We start from the raw sequence: 12,471 nt of genomic DNA, 5'->3' as shown, positions 1-12,471 counted from the left end.
TCAAGGGTGTTCCCCCCTCAGCTATGTAAAGACCTTCTCTCCTTCCCACTGATGGGAACCTGATAACGCTCCCTTTGGAGCCAATCAGCCCAAACTGAGTCACTGAAGAGTGGTGCAAAGATGCCTCCTACCCCTGCTGATCTGAGACTCAAATTCACACACTGGCCCTAAATAAGCCTAATTCTCCCTGCTTGGTAACATAAAAAAACCCTCAAAAGCAGGCTGGTCATGGGCTTCAAGAGCTCTGAGAACAACTTAGCACCTTTTATAAAGCATCTCTGCTACCAGTTTGGTGGAAGACTGAGTTACAAAAATAGTAAGTCTCCTCCTGTCCTTTCTGTAGCTTAGCCACCTGCTCCTTAGGCAGCACAGAGGGATCAGATCCTGCCGGCTCTGGAGTTGAGGGACTGTGTAACCAAAGTACAGGAATGAGACAAGAAAGAACACATTCAGTGGGACAGACTGATTAACAGAGGGAGGAAGTCTGGGTACTGTACTGTGTATTAGACAGCTGCCTTCACCTGAGGGACACGTATCCTGATCCCCCTTAAGCCACTATGTTCTTATTCTCTTTCTTTGATGGCTCTTGCCCAGCTGGGTCTCTCTGCATGTTAGCAGGAAAGGAGGACTTACCAGAAGCCAGTTCTTTGAAGCAATGTGCAAGAACAGGATTTCAGTACATTTCACTTGACTGCCCTGGAACACACATGCAGCAGAGCAGAGCAGAAAGAGAGAGACCGCATGGGAAAAGCAAAACAGACAGGCATAGCAATGGAAGGACAGGAGAGAGAGAGATTTAAAAATAAGTATTACTGTACTTCTGAAAGTACAATAGCCATACTCGCATACTACTGACATTTGGCACCTTGGAAAATAGCAGCCTTTGAGCTGGTGTGATGTCTTGGTACCTGCAGAGTTAACCCAAAGGGCAGAAGCAGGAGCACCAGCAAATCCACAGGGAGCCTCTGCAATGTAACTGAGGATGAGAGAGGGGGGAGGGATAGCTCAGTGGTTTGAGCACTGGCCTTTTAAACCCAGGGTTGTGGGTTCAATCCTTGAGGGGGCCATTTAGGGACCTGGGGCAAAAAAAAAAAAAAAAAAAAAGGTTGGGAATTGGCCCTGCTTTGAGCAGGGGGTTGGACTAGATACCTCCTGAGGTCCCTTCCCACCCTGACATTCTATGATTCTTTCTCCATACTGGGTGCTCTGGTGGGAGAAGGTCCCCTGTCTCTAAGGAAAGGAGGAGAGGCAACATAATATACAGCAGGAAAAACAATTCTCTATGCAATGCCTCTAGGACAGATGCAGCTGGAGGGGTGGAGTCAAGCTTGATTCTGTCCAACAATCTTTCCCTTAATTATACTTCCGTTCTATAGGCAAAATAGATCTACACTGGCTGCTGATTAGCACAGAATGAGACAGAGGGGTGTGTGCAGGAGAGGAGAGAACTCGCTAGTCTCTGCTTTCTGGGTTTAACAAAGGACAGACCCACCAGCCTGAGGGAGCTTGGAGCTGCAAGCTCCTCACAGCTGTTGGTACTTGGCTGATATGACCATTCGGCTTCCAAACCACAATCCTCCACCATCTGTGTACGACAAAGTCATCATTAGAATTATTGGACCCCAGCAGCCTGTTGGTCCATAGGGTAGTAAAGCTAGGTGTGCTCAAAGAGTAGGTTTATGAAGCACAGAAGCCGTTAGCACTCAGTGGAGGAGCCCTAAGTCTGGAAGTCTCAGACATTTAATCACTGCAATTTCTTAAAAGTTTCTGATCATTCGCAGATAGCTTCGGAGAATGTGGACGAGAAGTCATTTACTTCTAACCACCTTCATGCGGCTTGTTTAAACTCTTACTTGAGGTGATGGCATTTCAAAGAAAAATTGAAATGGTGAAAGGTTTGGTAATTGCTCCAGATGGGATGCATCTGTGGAGATTATTCACACCCCTTCACGCCACAGTCTCCCACCTCTTGGGAGTAACAAACAGGATGGATAGCAAGGCCACCAGGTGTATGCTGCAGGGTGGAGACCACTTGATGGCATTCACAGGTCCCAATAAAATTCACAGCAAAAGAAGCAAAGCCAGGAGGAAAGGAATTGCCAGATTGGATCAGAACAACTTTCATTTAGCCCAGTATTTGGTCTTCAATGGCAACCAGTACCAGATCCGCCAAAGGAAGGTGTGCAATCCTCTTACTAGCAGTTACAGAGTAATCTCTCACAGGGTAAGTTTCTTCCTGAACACAGGAAGGGAGGTTGGGTTAATGCGTTTATAGGTTCAGATCAATTTTTATCTGATCTAAAGAAACAGAGGATGCCCTTATTCACACAAGTGTTTAATCCTATTTTGAATGCTACTAAGCCCTTGGCCTCAATACTTATATTTGTCTCCACAGGTTAACAAAACACGATTTTATTGGGTTTAAATCCGTTGTCTTTTCAATTTCATTTGTACCTCATTGTTCTTGTATTAGGCAAAAGGGTAGATGGGAGACAGAGTGAAGCAGTCTGTTCTCTGCTAAACTGCAGACTACCAGATCTGGACTTGGCTGAGGTGCACAGGAAACCGTTTGCAATTCCCCTAACTGAGTTCCACAACAAAGTAGTCTCATAACCCTCCTGATTAGGAGGTGGCACTATGGAAAACAGCCCAACTTCTTTTAAAGCCCTCAAGTGGATGCTGACCTCTTCCTGGGAAAAAATGGAGCTGTAATACAAAACACTCTTACCGTGTATGACGACTTGCTGGTGATCTCCAAGAGCTTCTGCTTTGCTCTCCGCTCGGACTCTCGAGCCTCCTGAAGGTCCTGCTTTAGCTGATCAGCCTCCTTTGCCCTATGTACAGTAACAAACATCAGATCAGAGATGGACAGGGAAGGAATGGAGTGGGATGAAAGTCAGAGAAGGAGAAATGGAGCAGCACCAAAGTGTGGGTGAAGGGGGTTTGGGATTTATCAGGCAATGAGATCTATTAAGCTGCAGAATAATTTCCAAAAGGGAAATGGTGGAAACCCAATCACTTGAGACCTTCCAACTAGACTGGACAAATACTTAAGAAAACAAACCTGCACTGGCTGCCAAGGATGGAGAAGATTGGCTAGATCAGTGGTTCTCAAACTAGGGCCGCCACTTGTTCAGGGAAAGCCTCTGGTGGGCCGGGCCAATTTGTTTACCTGCCGTGCCCACAGGTTCGGCCGATCGCAGCTCTCATTGGCTGCGGTTCACCGCTCCAAGCCAACGGGAGCTGCAGGAAGCGGCGTGGGCCGAGGGACGTACTGGCCGCCACTTCCCACTGCCCCCATTGGCCAGGAGCAGTGAACCGTGGCCACTGGGAGCAGCGATCAGCCGAACCTGCAGACGCAGCAGGTAAACAAACTGGCCTGGCCCGCCAGGGGCTTTCCCTGAACAAGCGGTGGCCCTAGTTTGAGAATCACTGGGCTAGATGTCCTACCAGGTGATCTCCTTCTAGATAGGATCTGATACTGCATATGGGGCTGTTACCCACTCAATTTAGGGCACCCTAAATTTAAGGGGTTCCCCCCCCCCATTTCAGTGGTGAACATCGAGTTTCACCCAAGGCTGGTTTAACAGGGGACAGGAGAGGGGCTGATCAGGTCTCAGGCCTGCAGGGCAGTGGAGAACACAAACAAAGAAGCAGCAGGAAATCCAAGTCACAAAAGGGCATGCTCTAAAATATGGATGTTGTGTTAGCATTTGCAAAAAGACTGACACCTGGAGAATCAGGTCAAGCTGTTGGAGTGGAGAGGACAACTTGAGAACACAGTGAGTGACCAAAATCAAAGCAGAGGTAGGAAGCTTTGGCTTGGGGAGCAGAATCTTTGTTCTTCTGAATATTAATCATCTACTGAGGGTTGTTTGTCTAAAAGGAACAGAAGAAAATGCCCAACACGTCCTGTATGGACTTTAACATGCCAATTTCAGGGCCCAAGGGTTCTAATACTACCATTTATCCTTGATGTATGGCAGCTCCTGAGAACACTCCCTGGGTAGAAAGCAAAAGGAGAGATGAGAGGAGAGAGAGAGAGAGAGAGAGAGAGGGAACCCTTCTTTGCTGAATCAGAATTTACAGGGAGCTCAAGACAGAGAAGGGATGACTGGGGATAAAGTTATTGAACAAGTGAGAGGGCTGAAGCCCAGTGCACTCATAAGTGTTAACAGGGAGGAAGTTAGTGTTGTTTTTAATTCACCCACTAATTAATGCAACATGTGACAAGAGCTCTGGCATACCAAGGCTGTGAACACCAGGCATAACACGCAACAGGGTCTCTGGCGCAAAGGGTCCCCGAGGCAACAGAAGCCTCGTGACTAGTCAGGAAGGTGAGAGATCTGGGAGTGCAATGCCGTGCAAGGGAGAGAATGATGAATTGAGTTTAATATCTAGAAACAAAACTCAAGTGTTATTAATTAATGGAGCCAAATACTTTAGAGAATACGGCAGGTGTTTCTGTGCCGGATCCTACAGCTCCTTGATAATCTGAGCCAATGGCTGCACATTCCAGTTAGTGCTCCAAGATGAGCCAGGGAAGAAGAGTCCTATGGACAGTTTGAAAGGAAGAATATATTCCAGCCACCCACCAAAGCCAGTAGCTGAAATTCCCTCTCCTGGTCACTCTCTCCTCATTGTATCTCTCCTATAAGAATTCTCCAGCATCAGGCTCAAATACACGAAAATTAGGGAGGCCCAATATGTTTATTAGCATCAGTTTACCATTCAGCATCAGCCTAATTTTGACAAACATAACTGCCTAAAGAAAGAAACCAGCTGGGTCTTGTGGTCAACTAGCCCTCACACTTGTCTGGTATACCAAGGGCTCACTGCACACAGTTTGGAAGGCCTGTATAAAGGTGTGACCCCAGGATACTGTCTCAGCTAAACTCATTGGCAGATCTGGAAAGTGGAGCATGGAAGCAGGTGTAGGGTTCCTCACTCTGACCTTCTCTCCGATTCTTCTGCCATCTTCAATGCCAACATCTCTGCCTCCAGGACCTTCTGTTCCATCAACCGTTTCTCTTCCTCTGTCCGGATTGCCGTGGCTTTGATCCGCTGCATCTCCTGCTCCGCCTCAGCTGCTTTCTGAGCCAGCAGCTTGGCTTCCTCTTCTGTGATCTGGGCTTTTTCAGCCAGCAAGTCTGCTGTCTCTTCAGATCTCATCTGGGAACCAACACATACAGCAGTGTCAGCATACACAAGGGCCCCACCCTGACATGTTCAAGATCCCTATGGTAGGGACCCTAGGTCCCCTGCCCCACCTTTATACTATGACCCACATGTGCTCAAATTCCCATTTCCACAATCCTTGCAGTGCCCTGGCCACTGCAATAAGCTCTCAACCAAGACTTTGATACTCTCAGGCTCTTTGCCTCCAGTTAATCCTCCACTGAGACCGTGTCATAGCAGGACCCTTGCACCACACCATTCAACTGACCCATCTGTCTTTTTAATCACTGTTCACAAACTGGGACTTACAAATAGCCTTAGAATGCACATTGTATGTCTGCTGACTTCAACAAAGGAAGTCACGAACATCTGGAGTGACTGGAGAACAACCATCACAAAGACATACCAGAGCCTCATTGGCCATTGTCGCCTCATCCTTTAACTGCAACAACCTCCTCTCCAACTCATCCCTTGTTCGCTCTGCCTCTTCTCTCATCTGCTTCTCTCGAGCCAGCCGCTGTCTTTCCATCTAGGGAGATGAGGGGAGAGGAAGGAAAGGAAATAAATATTAGAATAACCAACATTCAGTGTATTCCTGCGATGGGGCACATTTGCCCCACACTGGACAGGCAAGGGTTAACACTACATTGTGTTAACCAAGCCCTCTCAACTCTACTGGGCATGCTCCAAATGCACTAGTAAAAAAGGGAGAAGCTCAGCTCAGTTGCTGCTGGGAGTTGCTGCCAGGGAGGAAGGATGCCACCAGCTCCAGCCAAGAATCAGCTGAAGCCCAAGGCCATGGGAGCCGGAGATGCCGCAACCCAGGCAGACACCAAGCTACCCACGGAGGCCCTGCAGAGTCTGGAGTCGCCGGGGACAGTGCAGACCAGGGAACTCGGAGACAGCTGAGATGCCCAGACTGCAGCAGCGGGAAATATGGTAGGAAGCAGCCCAGGGCAATTAGATAGTGGCCCAGTTAGTGACCCTGAATTTTGAGTCAGCGTGTTTCAGTCAGAACCGCCCCGCTGACTCAGTGGCATGCGTTCCAGGCACTCCCAGGACCCTGGACTGGGGTCCAGTGGAGAGGAAGGGCCCAGACCCCTTTGTGTGCATGGCGGCCCCCTTCCCGACAGACCGCTTGGCCTCACCACCTTGCTACCAGGGATGAATTTACTGACTTTGGCCATTAGACCTTACTGCCCTGCTAAGAGAGGTGCACCTATGGACTCTAGCCACTAGGCCTTACTGCTCCTCTGACTGAGGCAAATTATTGACACTGGTCATTGGGTTGCACTGCCCAGCTATTAGAGGCAAGTACATTGACTTTTGCCTTAAGGCCTCATTGCCCTGCTAAGAAGGGCAAGTATATTGACTCAGGCTAAGGAGGCACAGATGTAGGTTACGTACGTCCCACCCCTAGCCCTAAGAGAGACGGAAGGCACTCGCCCCGCACTGGATGGAGTCTCCCCCAACCCTGTTACAATTCCCTAGGTATGGTGCATTTCATGGACAGGATGGGAATGTTGTCTGGTGGCTGGAGAGCACTCGGATGAGTAAGATCTCCTCCTTCTGCTTCAATTTACCCATTTGTCAACTAGGGATATTTCACTACCAAAAGAGGACAGGCCTATTCATGTGTGTGAAGCACTTTGTGATCCCAGGATGACAAGCACTGTAAGCCACAAGTTCAAACACCACGGACCTTTGTTATTTTCTATCAGATACAACAGAAGATTAAGCCTAATGCACTGGAAATTCTTCCCCATTCCATTCATTTAATGGGTAGGCCAGAAAGCATATGATTACCAACAATAAGATTCCTATACAAGTCAAGCTGCCTCCTCTCACAGTGTTCAAGTCACAGGACTTCTCCATGTGAGAAACAGCCAGTCAGGCCCTCTCTGATACAACCTAATCTAGCGGAATCCCTTCCATCTGCTCCCAGGAGAATGTGCAGCACATATACTGCCTCTGAAAGCACCCCACATTCAGTATCTTAAGCAGCAGCTGCACACTGTACAACTTGCAACCTTTGCTAACCAAGCGGTGGAAGGGAACTGCAAAACCAGTTAATTCACCACCTCTCAGCACCCAGATCTCACAGTGATGGGCCCACTAAATACCTAGGCTACATGTATAGATCACCGCATTACTCAGGCCACATGATGAGTTTAATGAGCCGAACAAGGAGACAAGCCATCTCCCTGTGATCCTCAGGCACCGGCTATGTTCTGAAAGCAGGACACCCATTGCTTTATTGGAGGTGCTTCTCTCTACTAAAGTACATCAATCACCACTTGTTATGATCAGGATCCCATTCAAGGCTCATGATGTGAGAAGGCTGCTCAGAGCCAGTTCACATAGTAACCCTGGAGTGTAGGCAGCGAGATACAATAAGGGGGTTAATCCACGGGAGGGCGGCAAATCTCCACATTTCTTATACAGCCTAGTGGCGAGGGCACTGGACTGTGCCTGAGGTCACCTGGGTTTAATTAACAGCTCTGCCACTGGCCTGCTGGGCGGCCTTGGGCAAGTCACTTTCCCTCTGTAAAGCAAGATAGTGAGCCTGACCTCCTCTGCAAAGCACTTTGGGATCTCTGGATTAAAAGCACTAGATATGAGCCAGGTATTATTCCTCCTCCTCTGGGCCCACTTGCAAAAGCTCTAACCATTTAATCTCCAATTCAGTAATAAATGTGTGCCCAGCCCCCACCTCCAGAGCCAGGTGGTCACTTCCCTGGTAACCCTTCCAAAGCCTCTGGACCCCTACCAGGCAGTCACCCAGCCGTCTCAGTTCTTCCTGGCTTCATTCAGACAGGTCCTCCATATCCCTCAAAGAGCCCATCAAATTCCAAACAGTGCCCTCTTCCCCACTAACTTCTGAAGATTCCAGGTCACTCATCATCCTCAACCTCCAGGAGGACTGCTTGGGGCTCCTTTTAGTCTGCCAACACCATCCCTATACTGGCCAGAGGCACCTAGGTTAGATGCGAGCAGTCTCTCCTCCCAACCAAAGACAAGGGTGCTGCCCTTGCCATGCTCTGAGCCTCTCTGAACACAGGAAGCTGAAGAAAGGAGAACTGGACACAGGTCTCCTGCATAGCAGGAGGTTGGGCAAGGGACTCAGTTCTAACCCCCAATCCTGTGCAATAAATCCCAGCAGACACATCCGAATCCAAGGGTACGTCTACACTACCTGCCAGATCGGCGGGTAGTAATCGATCTATTGAGGAATCGATTTATTGTGTCTAGTGTAGACGCCATAAAATCGATCCCCGATAGCTCTGCCATCGACTCTGGAACTCCACTGCGGCAAGAGGCAGAAGCGGAATTGACGGGGGAGTGGCAGTAGTTGACTCGCTGCTGTTCTCACGGCCAGGTAAATCGACCTAAGATACGCCAACTTCAGCTACGCTATTCGTATCTTAGGTCGACTCCCCTGCCCAGTGTAGACCTAGCCCAAGAGCAGTACATCTGCATTTAAAGTCTCTTGGTACAGCTGGCTGATACTGCTGCTATCTAGTGGCTTATCCAGAAATGAACATTTATATTCTAAGCAGCAGCACTCAGATTAGCTGTGTGGGTTTCAATGAGTAGAAAAGGTCTATAAACAGAAAACAATGATTCATACAATCCAACTTGCTGCTATATGCTCATTGGCTACAAGCATATAGCTGCTGCCTGACCTGTGGCGGATAGAGGCCAGGACCAAATCAGCATGCAAGCTGCATGCCCCAAAATGTCAGCATGCATTCCATCACCATCTAATTAGGAAATGAGAGCACAGAGCAATGGCAAAGCACAACTCCTGCCTTAATTACAATCAACTTTCCTGCAGCAGGACTAGGTAGGGATGGATGCAAACATATGTACCATGTGCACAGGTTATCCTTTTCCCCACCCACTTATACCTCCGAGCCTGTAGTCTGGTGACTTGTCAGCCATTTTGCCATCAGCCCACATATCGAAGCGTAAGAACTACAGGTAATAACAGGGCAGGCTACGAGAGATGAGCAGTTCAGCAGGGCCTGCCTTGCACACCTAGTGCTGGTGGTTTGTAATATTCTGTTCCCTCCTAGTATATTTATATTTCTGATTTTGGCTCACAGCTGGGTTGTATTACAAGGTGTGTCTCACCTGCTTTCTGGCCTTCTCCTCCCTGGCCTGTGCTTTCATCTGCTGGACCTCCAGTGAGTCTGCCTTCCTCCTCCTCATGAATAGATCATGGTTTCCAATACACAGCTGAAGAATCTGTCCCAACCAAAGATAAGGGGGAAGAAAGGAAAGAAATTAACACATACATACTCGGATGACATGATCTGTATGCCACCACACAGACCAGAGTTATTAATACTTAGTGCTCATATAGCACCTTCATCCATAGATCTGAAAGCATTTTACAAAGTATCATTATCCCCATTTTACAGATGGGGAAACTAAGGCACAGAAAGGTGGAGTGAGTTACCCTCAGGAATGGAACCCGGGTCTTCTACATCCCAATGCATTTTCCTATGCACTGGATCACAACCCCCCTCCAGGTTCAAGGAGCACTATGGGATGAGGTTTACAGTGCTGTAAGAAATATATCTTCAGTCTCGGGAAGGAAGGGGGGATGAAAAGACGGAAAAGCTACCCGATGCACAGCATTCAACCCATTTACTCCAACCAGCCTGAGGCAGGATCACAGCCTTGCTGGAGGCCTTCAGCCATGCCTGTTGCACAGCTTGTGGAGCAATGTAGTTGATTCTAGCCCCTGGGGCAGAGGAGGAGGAGGATGATCTGAAATTGACAGTGGTGGGAAGAATGGTAGGAAAAAGCTAAGGGGTAGGTGAAAACTCTATAACCTTCCTCAGACTCATCTCTAAGGGCCTCAGTACAGTGAAGTCAGTGGAGCTATACCATTGTGAGACTGAGGAGAGTACAGTAAGTATAAGGCCCAAGGATTAGGCCCTGCGCCTTGGTAAGGTAACAGTACCTTTCCTGAGACTAGGTGGAGGGCAGACTATGTTGGCAGAGTCAGGACAGAAATCCCTCTGCCTACCCCCAAAAGAACCCAAAATATACTCCTCTAGAGAGATCATCTGGGTATTACAGATTCTGGGTCAGATTTTCAAGAGCCAGCAGCTCTTATTGTTCTCTTGATGCAGAGTGCTGTTGAAAGTCTGGTTACTAGTCTGGATGCCTCAACAAGCACTGTTGGCTACCGAGCAATTTTGAAAATCTGGCTCTAGATTTATGATGTGGTTTTCTGGCTGTAAACTTTAGAGTCAAAAAAGACACGAATGTCTAAAGTGAGTGACTTTTTTTTTCCACCTTGCATAAATGGCCATAAGTAACATGAATGCAATGGATCCGAGTTAGTCTCTCCTCTTCAGACAACCACTTGTCATGACTCAAGGGATGTGTCCCAATAAAAGCTCAATACTGAGTGAGCCCAGACCAGTTAGTGTTTTCTATTAGACACTGCAATCATCCTGAAACATCAGCAGAGCAGCAGGGGAAGCCCAGGAGAAGCAAAAGGACATTCGGGGAATGAAGGAGATGAGAAGAATGTTTTATTTACAGTGCAGGGCAGATGTAACCAAAAGGCTCAAAAAAGGGGATCAATGGAAGAGATGGGGAGAAATTCCATGAAGGAGCTTGACTCTTCCCCCACCCTCTCTCAGAGGCCATAAATTCTTGACTGGATCCAAAACATTGGATCAGACCTGCAGTCCCTCAAGTCAGGTGTGTTACCTCTGACAGTAGTCAAGATGTGTGAATAAGGAAAACCCTGAAAGAACATTGCCTCACATTGCCTACAGAGACTTCCTCAAGAGCCACTGCTGCAGACAATAAAATCACTGTGCCTGTGAACTTACCAGCTTATTCACACGCAGCTTTGATGAATTGAATTTAAAGACATCGATCTTTTTGTCCAGTGGCTTAATTGTAAACTGAAAAGAGAGAAAAAGAAAAAAAAAGTTATCAAACTCAGAGCCTAGAACAAAACAGGGTAGCAGAAAGAATTTCACAGCATGCTGGCTAAGAGCAGGTCAATGGAGTGCTGGATAACCAAGCCTGAGAGCAGTCCTCATGGCTTCCTGCCAAACAGGCCAGCTAGGATCAAAAGCAATCAAGAACTGCTGTTCCCCATCATGAAAGCTCAAGTGCTTCCAGAAGCAATGTCCTTAAGCTGCAAGAGGAGAGAGTGATTCCTGTCTGCTCAGCAAGTGCTCTCTGATGACCAACTCACAGGTCTTGGATGGGGTTGTTTACCCACCCTTCCAACCAAAGACGAGGTGCTTCTGTCCAGCAGGATATGGGGAACTAAGAACAGGGAGGATTAAAAACAATTGTGACCCATCAGAATACAGCAGGGGTGGGCAAACAACACATGGGCCGGATCCAGTCCCTCAGGGCTTTGGACCCGGCCCGTGGGATTGCCCCCCGTGGCACTGCAGGCCACGCGCCTCTCTCAGAAACAGCCAGCACCACTTCCCTGCGGCCCCTGGGCAGGGGGGCAGAGGACTCCGTCCATTGCCCTTGCCTCCAGGCACCGCCCCCCCCGGGGCTCCCATTGGCTGGGAACGGGGAACCGTGGCCAATGGGAGCTTCGGGGGAGGTACCTGAAGGGGCGGCAAGGGCAGCGCACGCAGAGCCCTCTGCCCCTCCTCCCCCAGGGGCCACAGCGCTTCCTGGAGTGGCACAGCGTGGGGCCAGGGCAGGCATGCAGGGAGCCTGCCGTGGCCCTGGTGTGTGCCGCTGCCACCCCGGAGCCACTTTAGGTAAACGGCATCAGCAAACAGTCTTTCACATAGGCTGATGTGCATGAATTTCTTTGGATTTTAACTCCAACAGAGTCCATGTTTTTTATTTATAGATATATTAGTGATAAAGTTCCTCCTCTACCTTGGTGGGTCCTGCGCTTATTGGTGGATTTTGCTTGCCTCCGAGATTCACAGTAGCCCTCAGTTTGGCCACTTTCGTGGCTCAAATCTGCTGTTCACTCAGATAACCTCATCACTGGCCAGTATGGGGGAAAAAAAAGAGTAAGAACAATCCCTGCAGTTTCTGCTGATTCACCATGTGGGTCGGGGAACAGCCCAGAGACCTTCCCCTCTGGTGGAACCTCCTGTGTCAGATCAGGAATTGGGAGGTTTGGGGGGAATCCAGGCCCGCCCTCTACCCCAGGTTCCAGAGTAATACCAGTTCCACATACACAGTTGATCATTGTTAAAATAGATTAAACACCTCCACTGTGTCAATATAGCTGTCATTCACTGCTATTAAGCCTGCTTACTATCATGTCAG

General features: G+C 48.6%; 1 protein-coding gene across 5 annotated transcripts in view; it reads right to left on the bottom strand.

Moving 5' to 3' along the window:
* NF2 (NF2, moesin-ezrin-radixin like (MERLIN) tumor suppressor) overlaps positions 1–12,471 on the bottom strand; it is a 98,705-nt gene that overhangs the window by 27,990 nt on the left and 58,244 nt on the right. For all 5 annotated transcript variants that reach the window (XM_044989755.1, XM_044989754.1, XM_044989753.1 and 2 more), the window contains exons 10-14: positions 11,040–11,114; positions 9,316–9,429; positions 5,585–5,707; positions 4,955–5,172; positions 2,729–2,834 (exon numbers count right to left, since the gene is read on the bottom strand). In XM_044989755.1, coding sequence (XP_044845690.1) covers positions 2,729–2,834; positions 4,955–5,172; positions 5,585–5,707; positions 9,316–9,429; positions 11,040–11,114 — 636 coding nt within the window. The remainder of the gene's footprint in view (positions 1–2,728; positions 2,835–4,954; positions 5,173–5,584; positions 5,708–9,315; positions 9,430–11,039; positions 11,115–12,471) is intronic.

This window comes from Mauremys mutica, chromosome 16, assembly GCF_020497125.1.
Source record: "Mauremys mutica isolate MM-2020 ecotype Southern chromosome 16, ASM2049712v1, whole genome shotgun sequence".
In the NCBI taxonomy this organism is placed as follows: domain Eukaryota; kingdom Metazoa; phylum Chordata; order Testudines; family Geoemydidae; genus Mauremys; species Mauremys mutica.
The sequence above is the reverse complement of the archived record's forward strand: the minus strand, read 5'-3'. Positions and strand labels throughout refer to the sequence as shown.